The sequence below is a fragment of the Desmodus rotundus genome, chromosome 11 (genome assembly GCF_022682495.2).
Source record: "Desmodus rotundus isolate HL8 chromosome 11, HLdesRot8A.1, whole genome shotgun sequence".
In the NCBI taxonomy this organism is placed as follows: domain Eukaryota; kingdom Metazoa; phylum Chordata; class Mammalia; order Chiroptera; family Phyllostomidae; genus Desmodus; species Desmodus rotundus.
Window position 1 is genome coordinate 291,430 of NC_071397.1, and position 17,831 is coordinate 309,260.

General features: G+C 48.5%; 1 protein-coding gene across 5 annotated transcripts in view; it reads right to left on the reverse strand.

Moving 5' to 3' along the window:
* Nucleotides 1-4,193: 4,193 nt before the first annotated feature.
* Nucleotides 4,194-17,831, reverse strand: part of GABBR1 (gamma-aminobutyric acid type B receptor subunit 1) — a 30,021-nt gene continuing 16,383 nt past the window's right edge. For all 5 annotated transcript variants that reach the window (XM_053913858.1, XM_053913856.1, XM_053913857.1 and 2 more), the window contains 12 exons: nt 14,127-14,369; nt 13,449-13,512; nt 11,968-12,045; nt 10,563-10,713; nt 10,005-10,137; nt 8,657-8,773; nt 8,460-8,567; nt 7,971-8,064; nt 7,124-7,251; nt 6,397-6,525; nt 6,065-6,208; nt 4,194-5,500 (listed from right to left, as the gene is read on the reverse strand). In XM_053913858.1, the coding sequence (XP_053769833.1) occupies nt 5,327-5,500; nt 6,065-6,208; nt 6,397-6,525; nt 7,124-7,251; nt 7,971-8,064; nt 8,460-8,567; nt 8,657-8,773; nt 10,005-10,137; nt 10,563-10,713; nt 11,968-12,045; nt 13,449-13,512; nt 14,127-14,369 (1,563 nt within the window). In that variant the 3' untranslated portion in view covers nt 4,194-5,326. The remainder of the gene's footprint in view (nt 5,501-6,064; nt 6,209-6,396; nt 6,526-7,123; nt 7,252-7,970; nt 8,065-8,459; nt 8,568-8,656; nt 8,774-10,004; nt 10,138-10,562; nt 10,714-11,967; nt 12,046-13,448; nt 13,513-14,126; nt 14,370-17,831) is intronic.

Genomic DNA, 17,831 nt, shown 5'->3' on the forward strand with positions numbered 1-17,831 from the left:
ATTGGTAGGCACAAAATAGACAAAGGGGAGGTTAAGAATAGTATAGGAAATGGAGAAGCCAAAGAACTTATATGTACAACCTATGGACATGAACTAAGAGGGGGGAATACGGGAAGGAAGAGGGGTAAAGGGTGGAGGGGGATAAAGGGGAGAAAAAAATGGGACAATTGTAATAGCATAATCAGTAAAATATACATAAAGAGAGATATAGAAAATACTAAATGGAACACAATGGGAAAAGGGGATCCTTTGCAGATGCTTTAAGACTACAAGATGTAGGTCATGGGGATGTAAAGGACAGCATAGAAAGTATAGTCAATAACATTGTAACAACTATGTACGGTGCCAGGTGGGTATAGAAACACCAGAAGGAACACTTCGTAAAGTATATGATTCTCTAATCACTATGTATACACCTGTAACCAACACAAATTAATATTGAATGTAGCCCTGGCTGATGTTGCGCAGTGGACTGAGCACTGGCCTGTGATTCAAAGGGTCACCGGTTTGGTTCCCAGTCAGGGCACATGCCTGGGTTGCGTGGGCCAGGTCCCCAGTAGGGGGCATGTGAGAGGTAACCACACATTGATGTTTCTCTCCCTCTCTTTCTCCCTCCCTTCTCCTCTAAAAATAAATAAAATCTTTTAAAAATATATTTTAAAAATATATTTTAAAAATATTGAATGTAAACTGTAATGGGAAAAATAAAATTAAATGATTAAATTTAAAAGAGAATAACTCCCAGGATTTTTTTTTTAAAAAAACCTACAAGATTTAGACCTTATGAGGAAGGGCACTTACCTATCCACCTGATACAACACTGGAGCTGGAAGCTTTAAGGGATGTTATTCTAGAACTTCCGTTTTACTTGCCTATTCAAGTTACGACCCCCAGTTCACTTCTGAAGGGCTCACTGAGTCATGAGTAGCCCAGACCCTGTTGAACCCCTTCTACCCCCAGTGAAGCCAGACTTCCTGGTTTCCCCTATACAGAATTAATCGCTCAACCCTAAAGAGTACCAAAATATACCACCCCAAAATAGGTTTCTTTGGCACGTGGAGCTAAAGGTTATTGAGAACTTGCAGATTCAGGAAAAGCTCTAAAAGCAAGGCACAAGGTTTTCTTTAGTGAAGGAAATTTTCATTTGTAAAGGCGCCTCCGCTTCCTGCAGCAGGAAGAAGGCATTGACTTAAATCTACGTCGTCCTTGCTAAAGAACCTCTGTCCACTTCTCCCGATCACCTTCACATTACTCGCCTCCACTGCCCGGAAGCCCAAACCCTTTTCCTCGTTCAACCTAAAATGGTACCTCCGTCCCAATTCTAACCACCCCTTTGGATTGAGTACTCATCACTGGGTGCTGCCATGTGTGGCACACCTGGCCGTAAACTTCTCTTTGTTTCTCTGCTGCTAATCTGTCCTTTGCCAGTCTAGTTTAGAGGGCTACAGCTGGACAACCCAACACGGGTAAAGGAAAAAAGGTTACTTTTTCCTCCCCTCCCCTCTAAACACACCTGGAGAAGGCATTTTGCATGCCACAGGAGTGTGACTTCAGCATGCCTGTCTCCTTGACGTGACTGTATCAGGTCCTGGCAGGGTGCCTGGCCCACATAGGCCTGTGTTTCACCCTGTGGGCCAGTGGTGCTGGGGGTTCATCTTCCATGATAGTTCCGTGGCTGAAAATGGGGCCACGTATAAGCCACCTTTGGAATTTCAGAGCAATCCTTTTTCCCCTTTTCTAGATCCCTCAAGGCACACGCCCGTACCTAAGCAGAAACCATGAATCCCTCATTGTTATCTTGTTCCCCACATACCAACTCTATGTGCTGAAAATATAATTGTGAACTATCCTGTGCCCACTGATGTAAAAGAAATGTCTGCGTTTTACTTTTTATCCCATCTCAGATTCTCCTGCTTTGCTTTCTCCCGCCTCCCTTATCACCAACTGATTTCACGTAATCTTGTCTACTCCTTTGATTCTTTGATGTATAAAATAAGGTGTAAAACTCCCATTCTCTGGAGCATTTTCTCAATCCAGTGAGATTTTGCTTCCTAGCAATTGTCAACACTTTGACTAAAGAAAACACACAAAAATTCTCTATAGGTTTGGATGTTTCCTCAACAGTCTAGCAATTTCCTTTCTTGCCTCAGTGGGTCAGGTAAGTGGATGCCATACTTGCCAAGTATGTCAAATATCACTTGTTTGGGGCATCACCCGACATGAAGCTCATCCTGATTGCCCTTCAGTTAGTACCCATGCAGTGCACAGTAACAGGACTCCCTGCTTCAAAGCCTGAGTGAATGAACGAGGTGTCCAGAGTAGCCTGAAACCACACAGGACTGTGGGAAGAGCCACGGCTGCAGAGAGGGCTAGGTGTGGGACAACAGCTGGCCCTGAAGTGTCCAGAGAGGCTGCAAGTCAGCGAAGAGACAAGACAGGCAATCAGACAAGCAGTGTGGCCGAGGAAAGTGAGCACCTGCCTGCTCCGGAGCCGGCAGACCACGAGTGGTAGCTCGTTTTCCCCAAAGGCGGCCGTGACTGCATGTCCCATCCCCAGTGCTCTTTTTCCAATGCGACTGATGCTTATCCCACCAAGTGGGGGGTCTATACTTCCTTCCCCCGAATCTGGACGCAACCTTGTGACAGCCCAGGCCATGGGATTCCATGTAAGTGGTGCTATGTGACTTCCCAGGTTATGTCAGAGAAAAGAGATGGCTACGACCTAGCTGGCTCTCCTTTCATCTCTCTCTCAGGATACTCCCTCCCTTTTGGAACCTAGGCATCAGGTCACGAGGAAACCCAGGCTACCAAGAAAGGCCACTGGAGTCTCAGCTGACATCTGATACCTACCTTTACCCTTCAGATGGCTCCAGCTCCCAGCCTTCAAATCTTCCAGGTATCTTTCCGCTGTCCCACCCGAGTCCCTGACCCATAGAAACTGTGAGACAATGCTCATTGTTCTGGGTAACAGGCAATGCAGCAACAGTAACAATACACGCAGCGTGAATGCCAGCTGTACTCCTCATTAGCTGTGTGGCCCTGGACAAGTGTCCTCCTCTCCCCGAGCCAGTCTCCTTGCCAGACAACAGGTAAGGACACACACCTTCCCTACAGGGCCGTCTTGGGCACCAGAGCTAATGACTACGAGACGCCCAACAGCCCTGGTTGCCCCAGCTGTCTTGTTTTATCTATTTTACCTGCTCACTGGCTTCACCTTCCCCCTTGAAAATGTACCTTCATGAAAGGCCATTCTGCTCACTGCTCTCAGCAACTTCACCAATCAGAACATGTTGACTGAAATGAAAGGATAAAACTAACAGAGCATCCGTGTGCTCACAAAGTGCCCAAGTGACGACAGTGGGGAGACAAGAGGCTGTCAGGGTGGAGCAGGGCCATGAACTACTGGCGGGCAGTCTCAAGTCCAGGGCACTCTGAAGTCAGAAAGAGATCTGAAGCCTGAGGGTGACACAGGCAGGGCTGGCAACGCCAAGGGAGTCACTCCCCCCAAGCCTGCCGAGTGGTGGGCTCACCACGGAGCAGGGCTCCCCACCCACCGGAGCTGGCCCTGTCACGTGCATGGTCTCACACTGCTGCCAGCAAAGTGTCTGACTTGCTTGCCCTCGGTCATAACAGAGCCTCGGACCCTTTGTGATACACACCACGCCGAAGTGCAAAGAAAGTTCAAAGTGGTAATTCTGGTCTTTGAGGTCCTACCCAGGGCTCGTACATACAGCTCCTGCTGCTTCTGAGGACAGCTAGCTGCTCATTTTCCATGCCAAAGGCTTATCTACTCCATAGGTTCTTCCCCTTTGCTTGAGAATGTTCCATGGTGGGAAGAGGGGAACCTCACATCAAGTCCAAATGGTCCAAAGCAGATAATCACAGTGGAATGTCTGGTCTAAGAGGTAATGACCATTGCTTTCCCGGAACTTCAAAAACTGACTCTGAAACAGGACAATGAAATGATACAGCCCACTCAACCATTGAGCTTTTACAAAAATCACTTAAAAGAATCAGTGCCAAAGGGAAAGAGAGGTTGAGCTTCAGAAAAACACATCTCAGGGGACATTTGAGGTCTTGCTCCCTGGCATATGTCGTCATTTTGGCTCAAATAAACTTCATAAAAATTCTCAAAAAAGAGAAAGAAATAAAGCAAAAGCACTTCTCCAAGAGAACACAAAGGATTATAAAAGTCCCAGGCAAGTTTGTTTATTTTTTTTCCAATAGCCATTCAATACTTTTTTTTAGTTGGATAGCAAATCCTTCCAAGATGCCAAGAGTTCTTAGACAAAGACTTCTAAGTTTGGAAGCACTCAGGGGCCAGTTCATCCACTACCTCCTAGCAATTACCATTTTGTTGTTCTCAGTTCCTAAGAAGGAGAGCCCTCATATCTGTTCAGCTACATGCTCCAGGCTCCCAACACGTGCCCGTCACCGTGAGGGAACTCAATAAACAGCAGTGACAGCGGCTAGCATGTCCCCAGAATCTGCGTGGTGGCGGTGGTGGTGCTGGAAGATAATTACTGTCTTCACAGTAAGGACTTGGAGAACACAGCGTAGAGGAGTTTTTGCACGTTGTGGAACCTGATGCTCTGGTAGTCTGACTCCACACTTTTAACCACGGATGTCATCACTCAGCAATCTCAGCCCGAGCATGTCCTGCTTTGCCCCGCCAAGTCCTCACAGGAGCAATAAAACACCTCTTTATACTGCTCCCCTTTCACGCCTTTCCAGTGCTATGATGCCCTCCAAGTCTCTGGGGTTGGACTGAAGCCCACTCTGTCCCCAGTAAGGGACAGGTGCTAAGTCACACTGTTCCCTGGTTTAGGAAGATCCTTTCCCAAAAGACACCACAGTGTGAAAGGGTTACCACCTCATGCTCCATAGGCCCATCTATCCATGTCAACAGTCAGGGGTGCCTTCCTTTGCTCAGAATTCTCACCAACTATCCACTGGAAGCAGCTCCCAAATCTCCCCACATTTCCTCTTCTTTAATTGCCCCAGAAAAACACAAAACGCAAGGAAGCAATCTTGGGAGATGGTGTACAGAAGGGAGAGGAGCGTATATGAGGCTGCTAAGGAGCCAGTGAGTGAAAAGCTTCGAGGTACCAACTAGATTATTAAGTAGTGACATAAAATCATACGGAGGAATAAGAGAGAAAAGGGTCTGGTTCTCAGAGCAATGGAGACCCAGAGAACCTCAGGAGTCACAGAGGGGCTGTATCTACAAGAGGTGGAATGGGGCAGGATGTTCTTCCATCTGAGGACAGGGAGCCCTGCTTCTCCCTATCCCTTCCCCTACTGGCCTATCCTCCCCCCACACCCCTCACTTGTAAAGCAAATGGACTCGACTCCCATCACAGCTAAGCCGGTCAGGGAGCTCAGGGGGGCCCCTGGGTAGGACCCCAGGCCCTTCTGGGGGTGTCAGAGGTGGGCGCCGTGAGCGGAGCTGCTGCCGAGACTGGAGCTGATGGCGCAGTTCAGAGACTCGCTCCTCTTTCTGGAGGAAAAAAATAATAATTAGGAGATGGGGAGAAGGGGAAGTCATGGAGGTGGGGGAGGGAAAGGGGGACAACAGAGAAAAATGGAGGTGGGGATATAGAAGTAGGTGGACAAAAGAAATTAAAGTGAGAAATCCAGAAAGAACAAGAAAAGCCAAAAGAGTACCCCTTAATGGGAGTATCACTGAAGGAAAAGATCAGGGAAAGGGAAAGAGAAAATGAGGAAGGGGCACAGGTTAACGCACTCTGCTTCCAACAACTCATACAGATTTGTGTCAGCCCAGGTTGGACACGCCCCGCACTGTCACTGCAGAGCCTGGGGCCCAGCGGACACCATGGGCACCTGCCCACCCCCTTTCCTGGAGGGCATGCTCAACATCAGCTGCTGAGGGCTCACCACTGCCCAGCAGAGCCCTCGCCTCCTGATACTGGATCTTACCTGGCACGGAATCCTTGCTCCTTGCCCCCTCCCTCCCCCTCCCTAGCCTGCTGCACTCATTCCCTGGCAGGTTTCTCTTGTGATAGGGCTTCCAGGACCCCTTCTGCACCCTGCACCAGCACACCTCAGCGATGATCTTTTCGAGTTCCCGGTTCTCCTTCTCCAACAGCCGGGACTTCTCCTCCTCATGGTTGTTGGTCGATGATCCTGTCTTCATGGTGTCCTGAGCCTCCGACTGCCATTCCCCTCGGGTTATCAGTCGGCGCATCTGGGGAAGAATGTTCGGGGCGTGGGAGGGCCCAGCAGGGACTGTTAGCAATAGACTGATGGTGGGTTAGAATTGGAAGGAATGAAAATAAGAGGAATGAGCTCAGCCCCAAACAGGGGAAGGGGGACAGGGGAGCAGAGTCCTGGGAAGAAGGGATGGGGCGGGTGGAAGCACACGCAGGAGCTGACCTTCGGCACAAAGAGCACAACCAGTGTGATGTAGGAGGAGAAGACGATGGCGAGAGAGGCGAAGGCGAAGGCCGCGTCCTGCTGGCTGGACAGGATCATGGTGACAGGGGCGGTGATGAGGCACAGGACCTGTGCAGTGTGTTTGGGGCTCTCAGTTCTGCAGGCTCAGCCGAGACCCAGGACTTTCTTTCCCCAGGAGAGAGCCCATGAGGTCAAGTTCCTGGTGAACTTTCCATTTGAAAAGGATCCAAATAGGATCATCCTCAACTCTAGCTTAAGAAGAATCACAAATAAACTGTCCTAAAGCAGTTCACAGCTCTAGGTCAACCCCTCGCTCAGGGCAGGAGTGCCCCTGACGTCTGGACACACTCTCAGATCCTCAAGAGCCAACCCCTAGGCGTACGAGGCAGGAACTCTTGATTCAGATTCCAGCCTGCGAGCCCCAGACAAGCAATGAACCTCCTTCTGTCTGCCTCCTCATCTGCGTGTGTGTGGTTGGACACGAATGCCCACCTCACTGCGCAGTTGTGTGAAAATTAGTGAGGCAGTGTCTGTGTGTGTTTTATAAGCCGTACGGTACTTTACAAATCTGAAGCATTAGAAACCCTTTAAGACTTCCATCCCACTGATCCAAGAGCCAGTGCCTGGTCCTCCCCATGCCACCCCATCCGGGTTGGGTTGCTGTAGTCAGTCCCTCGGGTCAATGCCAGGTGTCCAGGGAGCTCACCGCCACATTGTAGATGGCCATGCCCACGGCCCGGTGGTCATTGATCTTCTCAGTGGATACACTCTTGGTCTCATAAGCAAGAAAGATACCCAGCAGCAGCAGCAGCCCCTTGTAACCATAGAAAATGCCTGCGACAGCAGGAAAGGGTCACCTAGGCAGCATGAACTCCACAGTCCCATCCACCCCCCATCCTCTCTATGCTAGTCACCCACCATGGCTCCTTCTGATAGTTCCCCAATGAAAAGGGAGCCTCCTCCACAATCGAACCCTCTGACCCTGCATACTCCTCCCTGTCCACTGCCCCCAGGGTTTACCCAGTTCGCCCCCACCTCACCATATCCTCCTGGGACTAGCAGCCATGTCACACAGGAAGATGACAGTCATAACAGCTGCCAGGCAGGCAAGGGCCTGGGCCACACACAGTGTCTCACCCCTTACCTTTAAGGTGGGAAGACAGCTCTTCAGACTGAGGGCAGGTCTACCATTTGTGGTCACAGATCAGAGCAGTTTTATAAAGGCCAGAAGAGACCTAGACCCATGCCCACAGAGCCCCAGTCTTACTTTGGGGAGCCGTCTAGATGCAGACGGCGTCAGGTCTGAAGATGAGAGTGAGGCTATTCCCACTGGTCTCTGCCTCTGCTGAACCCAACTCTGCCTCATCCCTTCTTTAGACCCTAACCTCTCCCCGGCAAAAGACCAACTGTTCCCCACTCTCAGAAAAGACCAGTCCCATGACAGAGAAGGACATTCAACTGGGTTTACCTCTTCCTCTTTTCCTAAAGATGTTCCTTCCTCCAAACCCACTGTCCTCACCCCATCCCTCAGCCTGTCCCCGACATCAACACACCAAGCCATGTATTCATCTTCTTGGAGCTGCAGTGTTCCAGCTGGGGCAGAATGGACACATCAATATCTTCCTTCGGTTCCTCCTTGGCAAAAGTCTAAGGGAGAAATAAGGCCACAGGAAAGATGGTTGTCATTCTCCCCTGTTCCCCCCACTTCTGCTCAGTCCCTGACTCCCAACTCGGCCCCTTCTCCTACGAGACCCCCAGGATGAGGCCAAGTTCCACACTGGGCCAGAAAGCATTCACCTAAACACCTTAGGAACGCTTACTCCCCCTCTTTCCACATTGCCTGGGAAGTATGCAAATCCCTCCCAGACCCCCCACCACTTCCATTCTTCAGATGACCAGAGGCCTCTAATGGAACTCCTTCTAAGGAGGAGGAAAAGCTCTGACATGCAGAAAAGCATTCTCCCACAGAGGGGCTTTCCTCCTCGGGACCACACGCAGCCCTGTAGGCCGTGACTGCTTGGCCTTCTGACCCCAAGTGGTACCTCAATGGTGCGGTGTAAGGGGTCTACAATCTGCCAGATGGTGAGGGTGAGGACATCCAAGCCCACCAGCAGGCCCACCGTGGCATACAGCTTCCAGGGCTCCAGGGTCTGGGCGAGCACAAGTACAGGCATGTAAAGGGAAGTCCGCTAAACCGTCGGCCAAGGCACCAGGGGCTGAGGGATGGCAAACGGCTCACCTTCCTCCACTCCTTCTTCTCCTCCTTCTTTGTGAAGACCGTGTGGACCCACCAGATCTTGGTGAACATGGAGCCATAGCCCAGACTAAAGCCCAGACCCAGGAGCCAGAGGCGGGCCTAGGAAAGGAGAGAGGCAGGAGCAGAATAGGGCAGGGTTGCAGCAGGGGACCGATGACCATGCAGGCAAAAGGCAGCCAGCAGGGATAGTGGGGGAGGGGAATGTACATAGGGGAGGGGTTCCTACCTTCAACAGATTCCTCCCATCCATCTTCTACTTTGCCACCAGGTGATCTTGCTAAAACCTCCTGGTTTTAATGACCAGTCACTTCTGACCATTCCCCAATGCCTACAGGTTGCATCCTAGAAATCTCAGGATATGGCGGGAGACTGTTTACAGCATGGTCTCACTCATCTTTCCAGGCTCAGCTCCCAGGCCCTTGCCTGCCCCACACTCTAGCCATGCTGCTCAACTGGCTCTCCCTTGGTCTGCTGTCTTTTGTGTCTTTGCCAGCCACAGGATGTTCCCAGCTGACAAAATCCCATGCATCCTTCAATATTTAAACGTCACCTCTTCTTTAAGGTCTGCCCAACCACTCTAAGCTGTTCTCTCTCATTTGCTCCCACAGCACTTTGCACAGATCCCTATGCAGACACCTGTCACACTGCACTGCAGCAACCTGCCCGCCTTCTCACTGCGTTCTGGTCTCACTGGAAAGAGACTGCTCCTGATGAGTAGAATGTGCATGTACGTGCAGATGCCCTGTGCAGGGAGGCATGGAGACAAGCACTGGGCAGAGGCAAGGGAAGTAGCGAGGCGGGCAGGGAAAACAGTGTGTGTTTCCTACCAGCATAACATAGAACCACACAAATATCACTGCTGAAACCAGCCTTTCCCACAGCTGCAGAATCTTCCATGTACCAAGAGCCTCATAGGGCCTCTCCCTGTGTCACGGTGGTCCCTTCCCCTCACTGTCCCAGCTGTCAATTCACATTTCTGCCTCCATCTTTCCCAAGCCCAACTAAGGCTCCCACAGGAAATCTAGTTCCTGTTCTAAGTCCCCACACCAAAGACAAGCGATCACTGTTCCTTTGTCCAGACCCCTTCCTTCATCTTCAATACCCCCTCCTCTTCTTGGCAAAGCAAGTCATGGCAACCTGGGAACCAACAAGTGAGCTACCGAACGAGAGTGTCTGGAGGCACGGGAGGCACGGGCGGCACGGGAAGACAGGGCGGAGACAGACAGAGATCAGAGCAGTGACATCAGATGGAGGCAGGGAACTGGATGGCACAGGCGGTGCTCCTGAGTGGTGGGTGAGCCGGATTCTGCACGGTGTCCGTGCCCCTCACCTGGCAGATGAAGGGAAACTGGCTTCTCCCAATGTGGTAACCATCCAGCCCGAGGGGGAAGACAGCAGCTAACGCCAGCGAGCAGCCCACAGCCGTCAGGTTATTCAGGTTGGGCTGTGAGTTCTGGATGTAACTAGGGCAGAGGCAGGAAGGGAGAGAGAGAGAGAAGAGCAGAATCACCCCCTTCTGAAGGGAGGCTCAGCTCTCCGACTGCCACAGACAAAGGAAGACAGGCCTGGAGCAGGCTGCAGAGCCTTGAGAGAAAGATGACTGGCCAGGGGCTGTGCACAGACTTACAGAGGGCCTCCCTTCACAAACATTTCATTTGGAGCCCTGCACTGTGCTGCCTGCACAGCTAGCTGCTTTGAAGCCCGATGGGAGTTCTAGTTGGTTTCCCCCTCTCGTGCTCAGTGATCATTAAGAAAGCAGTAAGACGGTGTTTAAGAACCTCAATGATATATGGCCTAGAAGTTACACAGGTTTGATTCTCACTCCCTTCAGTGATCATTATCTCGGAGAGGCAGACAGGACAAGGAAAACATCAGAAGGTACACTTACCGGACGTGGGAGTTGTAGATGTTAAAGGACAGACAGACAACAGCTAGGACAATGCCCAGGCTGGAGAGAACTGAGACGGAGATAAAGAGTTTCTGGGACAGGAAGCGGAACGTCTTGATGACCAGGGTCTGGTCAGCAGGGGGGGACCCTCCTATGGCATAGGGGGAGGGCGAGAAAGGGAAAGAAAAGGAAGGGGGATGAAGGAATGAAGGTGGGATGGGGGAAGGCAATGGACAGAGCTGCTGGTGGACACTCACTTCTCTGGCTGTGAGGACAGGAGGCCCAAGGGCCCTGAGCAGCGCCACCGCAGGCGCACAGCTCGTGGGGACAGTGAGAAATGCGACCGGCAAACGGAGTACACGTCCGAACTAGAGGCTGACAAAGGCTGAGACGTGTCACCAAAGTTACAGTCTTTTTTGTTATTGTTTGTTCTTTGTTTTTCTTGCAGGAAAGGAAAGTGGGAATGGAAAGAAGGAGAGAGCTGAGAAAATGATGAGATTTCTTATAACTCAAATCAAAAGCTGCAAAAAAGCTTCATGATTGTAAAATCATAAAGCTAAAGAGCCTCCAAAGTATCTAGTCTGCCCTTCTAACTTTAGGGAAAGAAGAAACAAGAGCTAATCTGTAATTTTTAACTCTGACGGGGTGATATTCCCAAAGGTGTTTTTCAGTTATCACTAAGCACTTAGGAGGAAGCTTAAATTTGTCAGAGTTTGCAGGGGGGGGATGTTTTTAATTTGGTTAGCTTGGGGGAAAGTGTAATTTAGGCCATGCAGCATTTATAGCTGTACAGAACACTGCCCTACATTCAAATTACAAAACATTTCAGAATCCCAGCAGGGGTGGGAGCTGTTCGACTCCACCTGAGCAGGTGAACAGCAGGGGTCTCCCATGGCTGTGCCTCCCTCCATTCTTAAGATGCCAAGCCTTTATTTTACCAGAAGACCTTCCTTTTGCCCACCTTTAGTATCTTTCCCAAATCCTATTATTTTAACCCACCAAGCAAAGAATATTGGTTCCTGTCCCCTTTTATAATGCACATTTTAGTAGAAGACAATTTCTATCCCCTCCTACAGTTGAAGCAACTGTTTTCTTCAGAGATGAAGAGGAAACTGAAGCCTGACATTCAAGGCACCAGAACGCCTGGGACACCCAAATGGGGTTTCTGCTCCCTGCCCTGCCTCCGACCCCCAGTGGCTGCTTTTAATAGTGCGTGCTACCAACCGTCTGCTCTGTTTCCAAATGCACTGTCTCCCCAGCCCGTGTCTCCGAACCCCAGCTCCTGGACCATTCTCTGGAGCATTTCAACTTAATGGCACCTGCCACCCACCTTCATTCAAATGCATAACCCTTTCCTATGATTGTTCAGAGGGGATGAAGGGAAATAGAAATAGGATCTACTTACCAATCCACTTATCTGTCTTGGACCAGGAAAGATCATCCTTGGTGCTGTCATAGTAGCCAATCTTCTTGTAACTGCCACCTGGGTAGGTGAAGAGCAGATCATGGGCATTTCCGACTTCCCCCTCCCTAAAGTAGCTTTCTGTGGTTGTATCCAACGTTCTCTTCACCTGAACCCCTGAAAGATACTTGCAAGGACCTGAGGGGCCACATGAATAAGTAACCTGACTTAAAAGCAGTGTAAGGCAGGTCCCACAAATCAATCTTTCACGTGTAAAGTCGTTCAGCAAAGAAGGTTCCACCATGTGTCTGCCACTCAGTCCACGGCCCCACACCTCTCTTAGCAAGGTGTCTCACTCTGGTTCCAGTTTTAAAGCTTTAAACACTTGCTTATTCTCCCTCTCATGATAGACAGAATCATAGAATCTATTTTCCCAGTGGCTTTCATTTTAATTTTATAAATTTATTTTATGTTGGTTGGCTTGGGTTTAAATTCCTTAAATAAGTTGTACCTGCCCCTTAAAGAGTCACAAAGTAAAATTCAGTCACTCCTAAGATTTCTGTTCTAAAACTGTCCCAGTTACCCTAACTTTTCCATCAAAAGCCAACTCACATCCCCTTCACCATGGCTGGAGTCCATTCCCTCTTGTCCTGGATACAAAGGGGAACTGAGAGATTGTGGGAGGTAGGAGGAGGAAAGAAACTTTTCCCAGGAAGCCAAGAAACAGCTCTCTTGGCCGTGCTATGAGGGTGAATGTGGGGAGTTGAAAAATTAACTCACAGTTTTTCAAATACATAATTGTTCTACGTTATAAGAAAATACAACCTAGAAAAGGCAAACTACACTTACTGCAGAAATATTCAGAATGCTTACTCACATAGCAAGAAAATCCTATAAATTCTCTTTAAAAACAGCAGGTTTCCTAGTTTCAACTTTCCTTGAGTCTATGGGTATGCAAGGGACAGGTCATTAACCCCCCAACCCAAGCTACCAGAAGGAAATTTCTTTAATTAAAATCAAAGCCAGCCCTGGCTGGTGTGACTCAGTGGATTGAGTGCTGGCCTGTGAGACAGTCCAATTCCCAGGCAGGGCAACATGCCTGGGTCGCAGGCCAGGTCCCCAGTAGGGGGCATGCAAAAGACAGCCACACATTGATGTTTCCCTCACTCCTTCTCCCTCCCTTCCCCTCTGCCTAAAAATAAATAAACAAAATCTTTTTAAAAAATCAAAGCCAATGGGGACACAGAGGCTGCTTCCAAAGTCCATGCCGCTTTTCAAGAACACACCATTGCTGCTCAAAGACACCCTGCCACGTATGAGTTGTTTTTACTGTTTATTATTATTATTAAAGCTTGATGAACACGGTTGAAAGAGGAGGGCAGGAGGTGGAGAGGCACCCCGGCTGCCTTGTGATACCATCTGGTGTCCTAGCCCAGCCCCAGCCCCATGGCCCCCAAGCCCCCACCTCATGGCCCCGTGCTCACCCTGGAGTTGCTCAATGAGTGTCCATGCCATCCGAGAGCCACTGGCATCGAACACCACGTGGCCCTGAGGGAGGAGAACATGAGCAGGGAGGCAAAGAGGACAAAGGCAAGAGTGAAAGAGAACATTAAAGACTCTTTGAATCCTTAGGTTTTTTTATGTTAATTGAGCTTCTGAATGAATTCTATTTACGGCATCTGCCTGCATATAGGACATACCCCAGATACTCATACCCTAGATTTCAGAAACGCTGTTCTTTAGAGAAACTTCACCCATGAGATTGGAATGGGACAAATCCCCAGGTAGAGGTAGCACCAGGAGACCAGGCTTATGGCTGTGTGACCTGAGCAAGTCACCAAATCCCTCTAGATGCTAATTTTCCCACTTTAAAAGGAATAAGGAGATGATCTCTATTTCCTCTTTCAAAATCCTATGATTCTTATCTGACTCATCAATGTCTGGGCTGAAAAGAAATGAGGGGCAGGACTGAAAGAAATAAAACAGACCACTTTTCCCCTTCCAGTCCCTGGTGGGTTTTCGGGTTTGGGGGGGTCCCAACTTCCTTGGTCTGAGACCGATTCTAACAGGGAGGTAACAGAGAGACAGAGAACACATGATTCCAAGAGAGGGAATCTCTCAGTGGGAGGACAGAGGAGTGTGAAGGAGCCCCTGGAACTCACAGAGACACCCTCAAAGGACGAGGAGTTCATTGCCCGGTAGATTTGGTCAGTAATGGTCTGGTTGTTGTAGTTGAAGTCCTCCAGGCGCACACCTGAGCGGCCATCCCCTCCAGATGTCTTGTTCAGAGCCAGTGCCAAGGCCCAGATGGCATCATAAGCCAGGGGGGCCTCCTGGAAGCCACCTGTCTCCTCAGGGTGTCTCTTTAGTCGTTTGGTCAGTTTCTCCACAAACTCCTGGGACGTCTGAGGAGGAAAGAAGGAGAGTGTGATAGGGGATGCGGGGTGGCGTATGACTCTGGTTCTCACACTACGACTTGACTAGAGGGTTCAAGTGTATGTTGTCGTGCTGAGCACATGCACACTTAAAATCTTTTAACTATGAGTATACCCAAGTGTCTGTCTTATACCAGAAGCTATCCTAGACTAGAGCAGAGATTAGTTGGGTCCAATGGTCTTAGTGTGCACAGCTGCTAGCTCAGAACTATAGAGTTGTTAATGAATAGACACTTTGCATAACAAATGGCAAAAGATAAAAAGTAGAGATGGAGAAAAGGAAGAGAATGGATATTCCAGTGAAGAGCTGCAACACTGTGAGCTCATTCAGACCTTCCCAAAAGAACCAACCCAGAACCAAACAGCGCCTCTAATTCTGAAAGATCTCAGAAAAGACGCCACCACACCTTCCTCATCTCCTTGTCAGCCTGGAGGGTTTTTCTTTCGTGTGCTGACTTTTCACCATCCTCACGTGCTTTCGGTTCACTGACTCTCAGATGGTTTTGAGAAGACTGTGTACCGTGGAAATAACCTTAACATTTTTAAAGCCTGTTATTCAATCCCTACTCACAACGCTCGCTCCTAACCCTGATCTCCCGTTTCCTAGGATGACAGCTCCTTTAACTCTGTCGTGAAATAGGCTGAGAGACCTCAATTTCTATAGTTGGCAGTAACCTTGCTTAGCTAAATGACTGTAGGCAACTTGCTTTAAGTTTTTGGAAATGTCTTCCATAGAGAAAATCACACCTGTCCTTCCTTACATCCCAGAAACCACACACAGAAAGGCTCAGTGGCCGCCTCTTGGCAAGGCACAAGTAAGACACAGGCACTACGCCCTCTATGTAGATTTGGAATGTATTAGCACACACACACTCTACGAACAAATGAAGGGATGAATGAAGAAGAGATAAAAATCTCCACTCCCCATGCCCTGCTCACTTTCTTTCTATTCAACTTTCTGGAGACACAAAGGAGAGGAAAATGCAAAGGACAGGCTGTTGTGGTGCAGTGGCAACAGCCTGGGCTTCAAAACAGATAGGCCTGTACTTTATTCTCCTTAAGGACAGGATCAGGTTCCATTCTTCTCTTTAGCCTCAGAACCGAGCATTATGCTCAGCTGATAACGGTTGTCCATTGGATCAGGGCGGTGAAAATACTCTATATGATACTATACAATGATGGAGATAAATATATGTACATATATACACACACAGATATATATCTGGTCTGTACAGAAGGTATCCAGCCATGTAATATGAAAGAGACATTTATTGAACAAGATACAAGACACATTGTACACAGGACAATGACACCTCAGTCCCCTTCAAAGTAGGCACCTTGGGACCTCACACAGTTCTCCCAATCACCATCAGCTATCAGGTTATATTTTCCTGAATCTTATCAACAAATCTGAAATCTCTTCTCTTTCAAAGGTTTTAGTTTCGGGAAAAGCCAGAAGTTTCAGGGCACCAAATCTGGGCTCTAGGGGTGCTGAGTCACCTGGGTGATTTGACGTTTTGCCAAAATACTCTGTACAAGATGTGATACATGTGTGGTCACATTGTCATGATGAAGCCGTCAATCACTAGCTGCCCATAGCTGTGGCCTTCTGAATTATCCAAATAGTTTCCGAGGAGGAATGTTCAAGCTTAACGCAAAATTTAGTGCAGATTCATTGCTCTACTTGTTCCGACATTTTGAAAGAAACGGCCACACAGTACACATGCTCACTCAACAGAATCTTCTGCTCCCACCGACTAGTAGAGTGAAGTTGTTGTTATTCATGCATGCGCATTCCAGTCCACTTCCTATTACCAAGTTAACTGATGTCTCACAAACTACTCTCGTTACATTAACAATGGCTGGACTTGTCAGACAGACTATATATATATCAGAATATATAACTCCAGAGGTTTCCAGCCCAGATGGAGGCATAGGTAGATCTCTTTGCTTCCTTACAACCAAAATAAGGACAGGAACTGATTAAAAAAAAGACAACTAGAGCTGCCACAAAATCAAACTGTATGGAAGTCTAACAACCAAGAAGTTAAAGAAAAAACATGCATCCAGACTGGTAGGAAAGGAGGAGATGGGAAGCCGGGGCAATAAGTACGCATGAAAAGCAGCAGCTGGTAGACCAGCACAGGCAAGGCAGCAGCTGCTGGACTGGGATTTCCCACATTCACATGCAGATAGGTCAGGAGAAACAACTGGGGAGCGAGACAGACTGCATAACCCAAAGTTCCAGCACAGGAAACTAAAGCCCCAAAACCTCTGGCTATAAAAACCTGTGAGGGTTGTGGTGGCGGTGGGAGAAACTCCCAGCCTCACAGGAGAGGTCATTGGAGGGGCCCACAGGATCCTAGAACATACACAAGCCCACCCACCCAGGAATCAGCACCTGAAAGGGCGCAATATGCTTGTGGGAAGTGTGGGAAGTGACTGAAAACAGGGCGAGAGCCACAAATGGCACTGACCCCTCCCCACAGACAGCATACCACCACGCAGCCAAGTGGGTTGCCCCACCCTGGAGAATACCTAAGGCTCTGCCCCTTACAACATAAGAGGTGCACGGACACAAAGAAATATGGCCCAAATGAAAGAACAGGTCAAAACTCCAGAAAAAGAACTAAGCAATGAAGAGATAGCGAACCAATTAGATGCAGAGTTCAAAACACTGGCAATCAAGATGCTCACAGAAATGACTGAGCAAAATGGAGGAAAAAGTGAAGACTATGAAAAATGAAATGAAGAAAAATATACAGGGAACCAACAGTAAAGGGAAGGAAACTGGGACTTAAATCAACAATTTGGAACAGAAGGAAAAAATAAACATTTAACCAGAACAGAATGAAGAAACAAGAATTCAAAAAACTAAGGAATGGCTTAGGAACCTCCAGTATAACTTTAAACGTTCCAACATCTGAATCATAGGGGTGCCAGAAGGAGAAGAGGAAACGCAAGAAATTGAAAACTTATTTGAACAAATAATGAAGAACTTCCCTAATCTGGCAAAGAACATAGACTTCCAGTGGTCCAGGAAGCCCAGAGAGTCCCAAAGAAGTTAGCTCCAAGGAAGCACACACCAAGGCACATCATCATTACATTAGCCAAGATTAAAGATAAGGAGAGAATCTTAAAAACAGCAAGAGAAAAGAAGACAGTTTCCATAAGGTTATCAGTTGATTTCTCAAAAGAAACCTTGCAGGCAAGGGGCTGGAAAGAAGTATTCCAAGTCAAGAAAGGCAAGGACCTACACCCAAGATGACTCTGTCCAGCAAAGCTATCATTTAGAATGGAAGGGCAAATAAAGTGCTTCCCAAATAAGGTCAAGTTAAGGGAGTTCATCATCACCAAGCCCTTATTGTATGAAATGTTAAAGGCACTTAACTAAGAAAATGAAGATCAAAAATATGAACAGTAAAATGACAA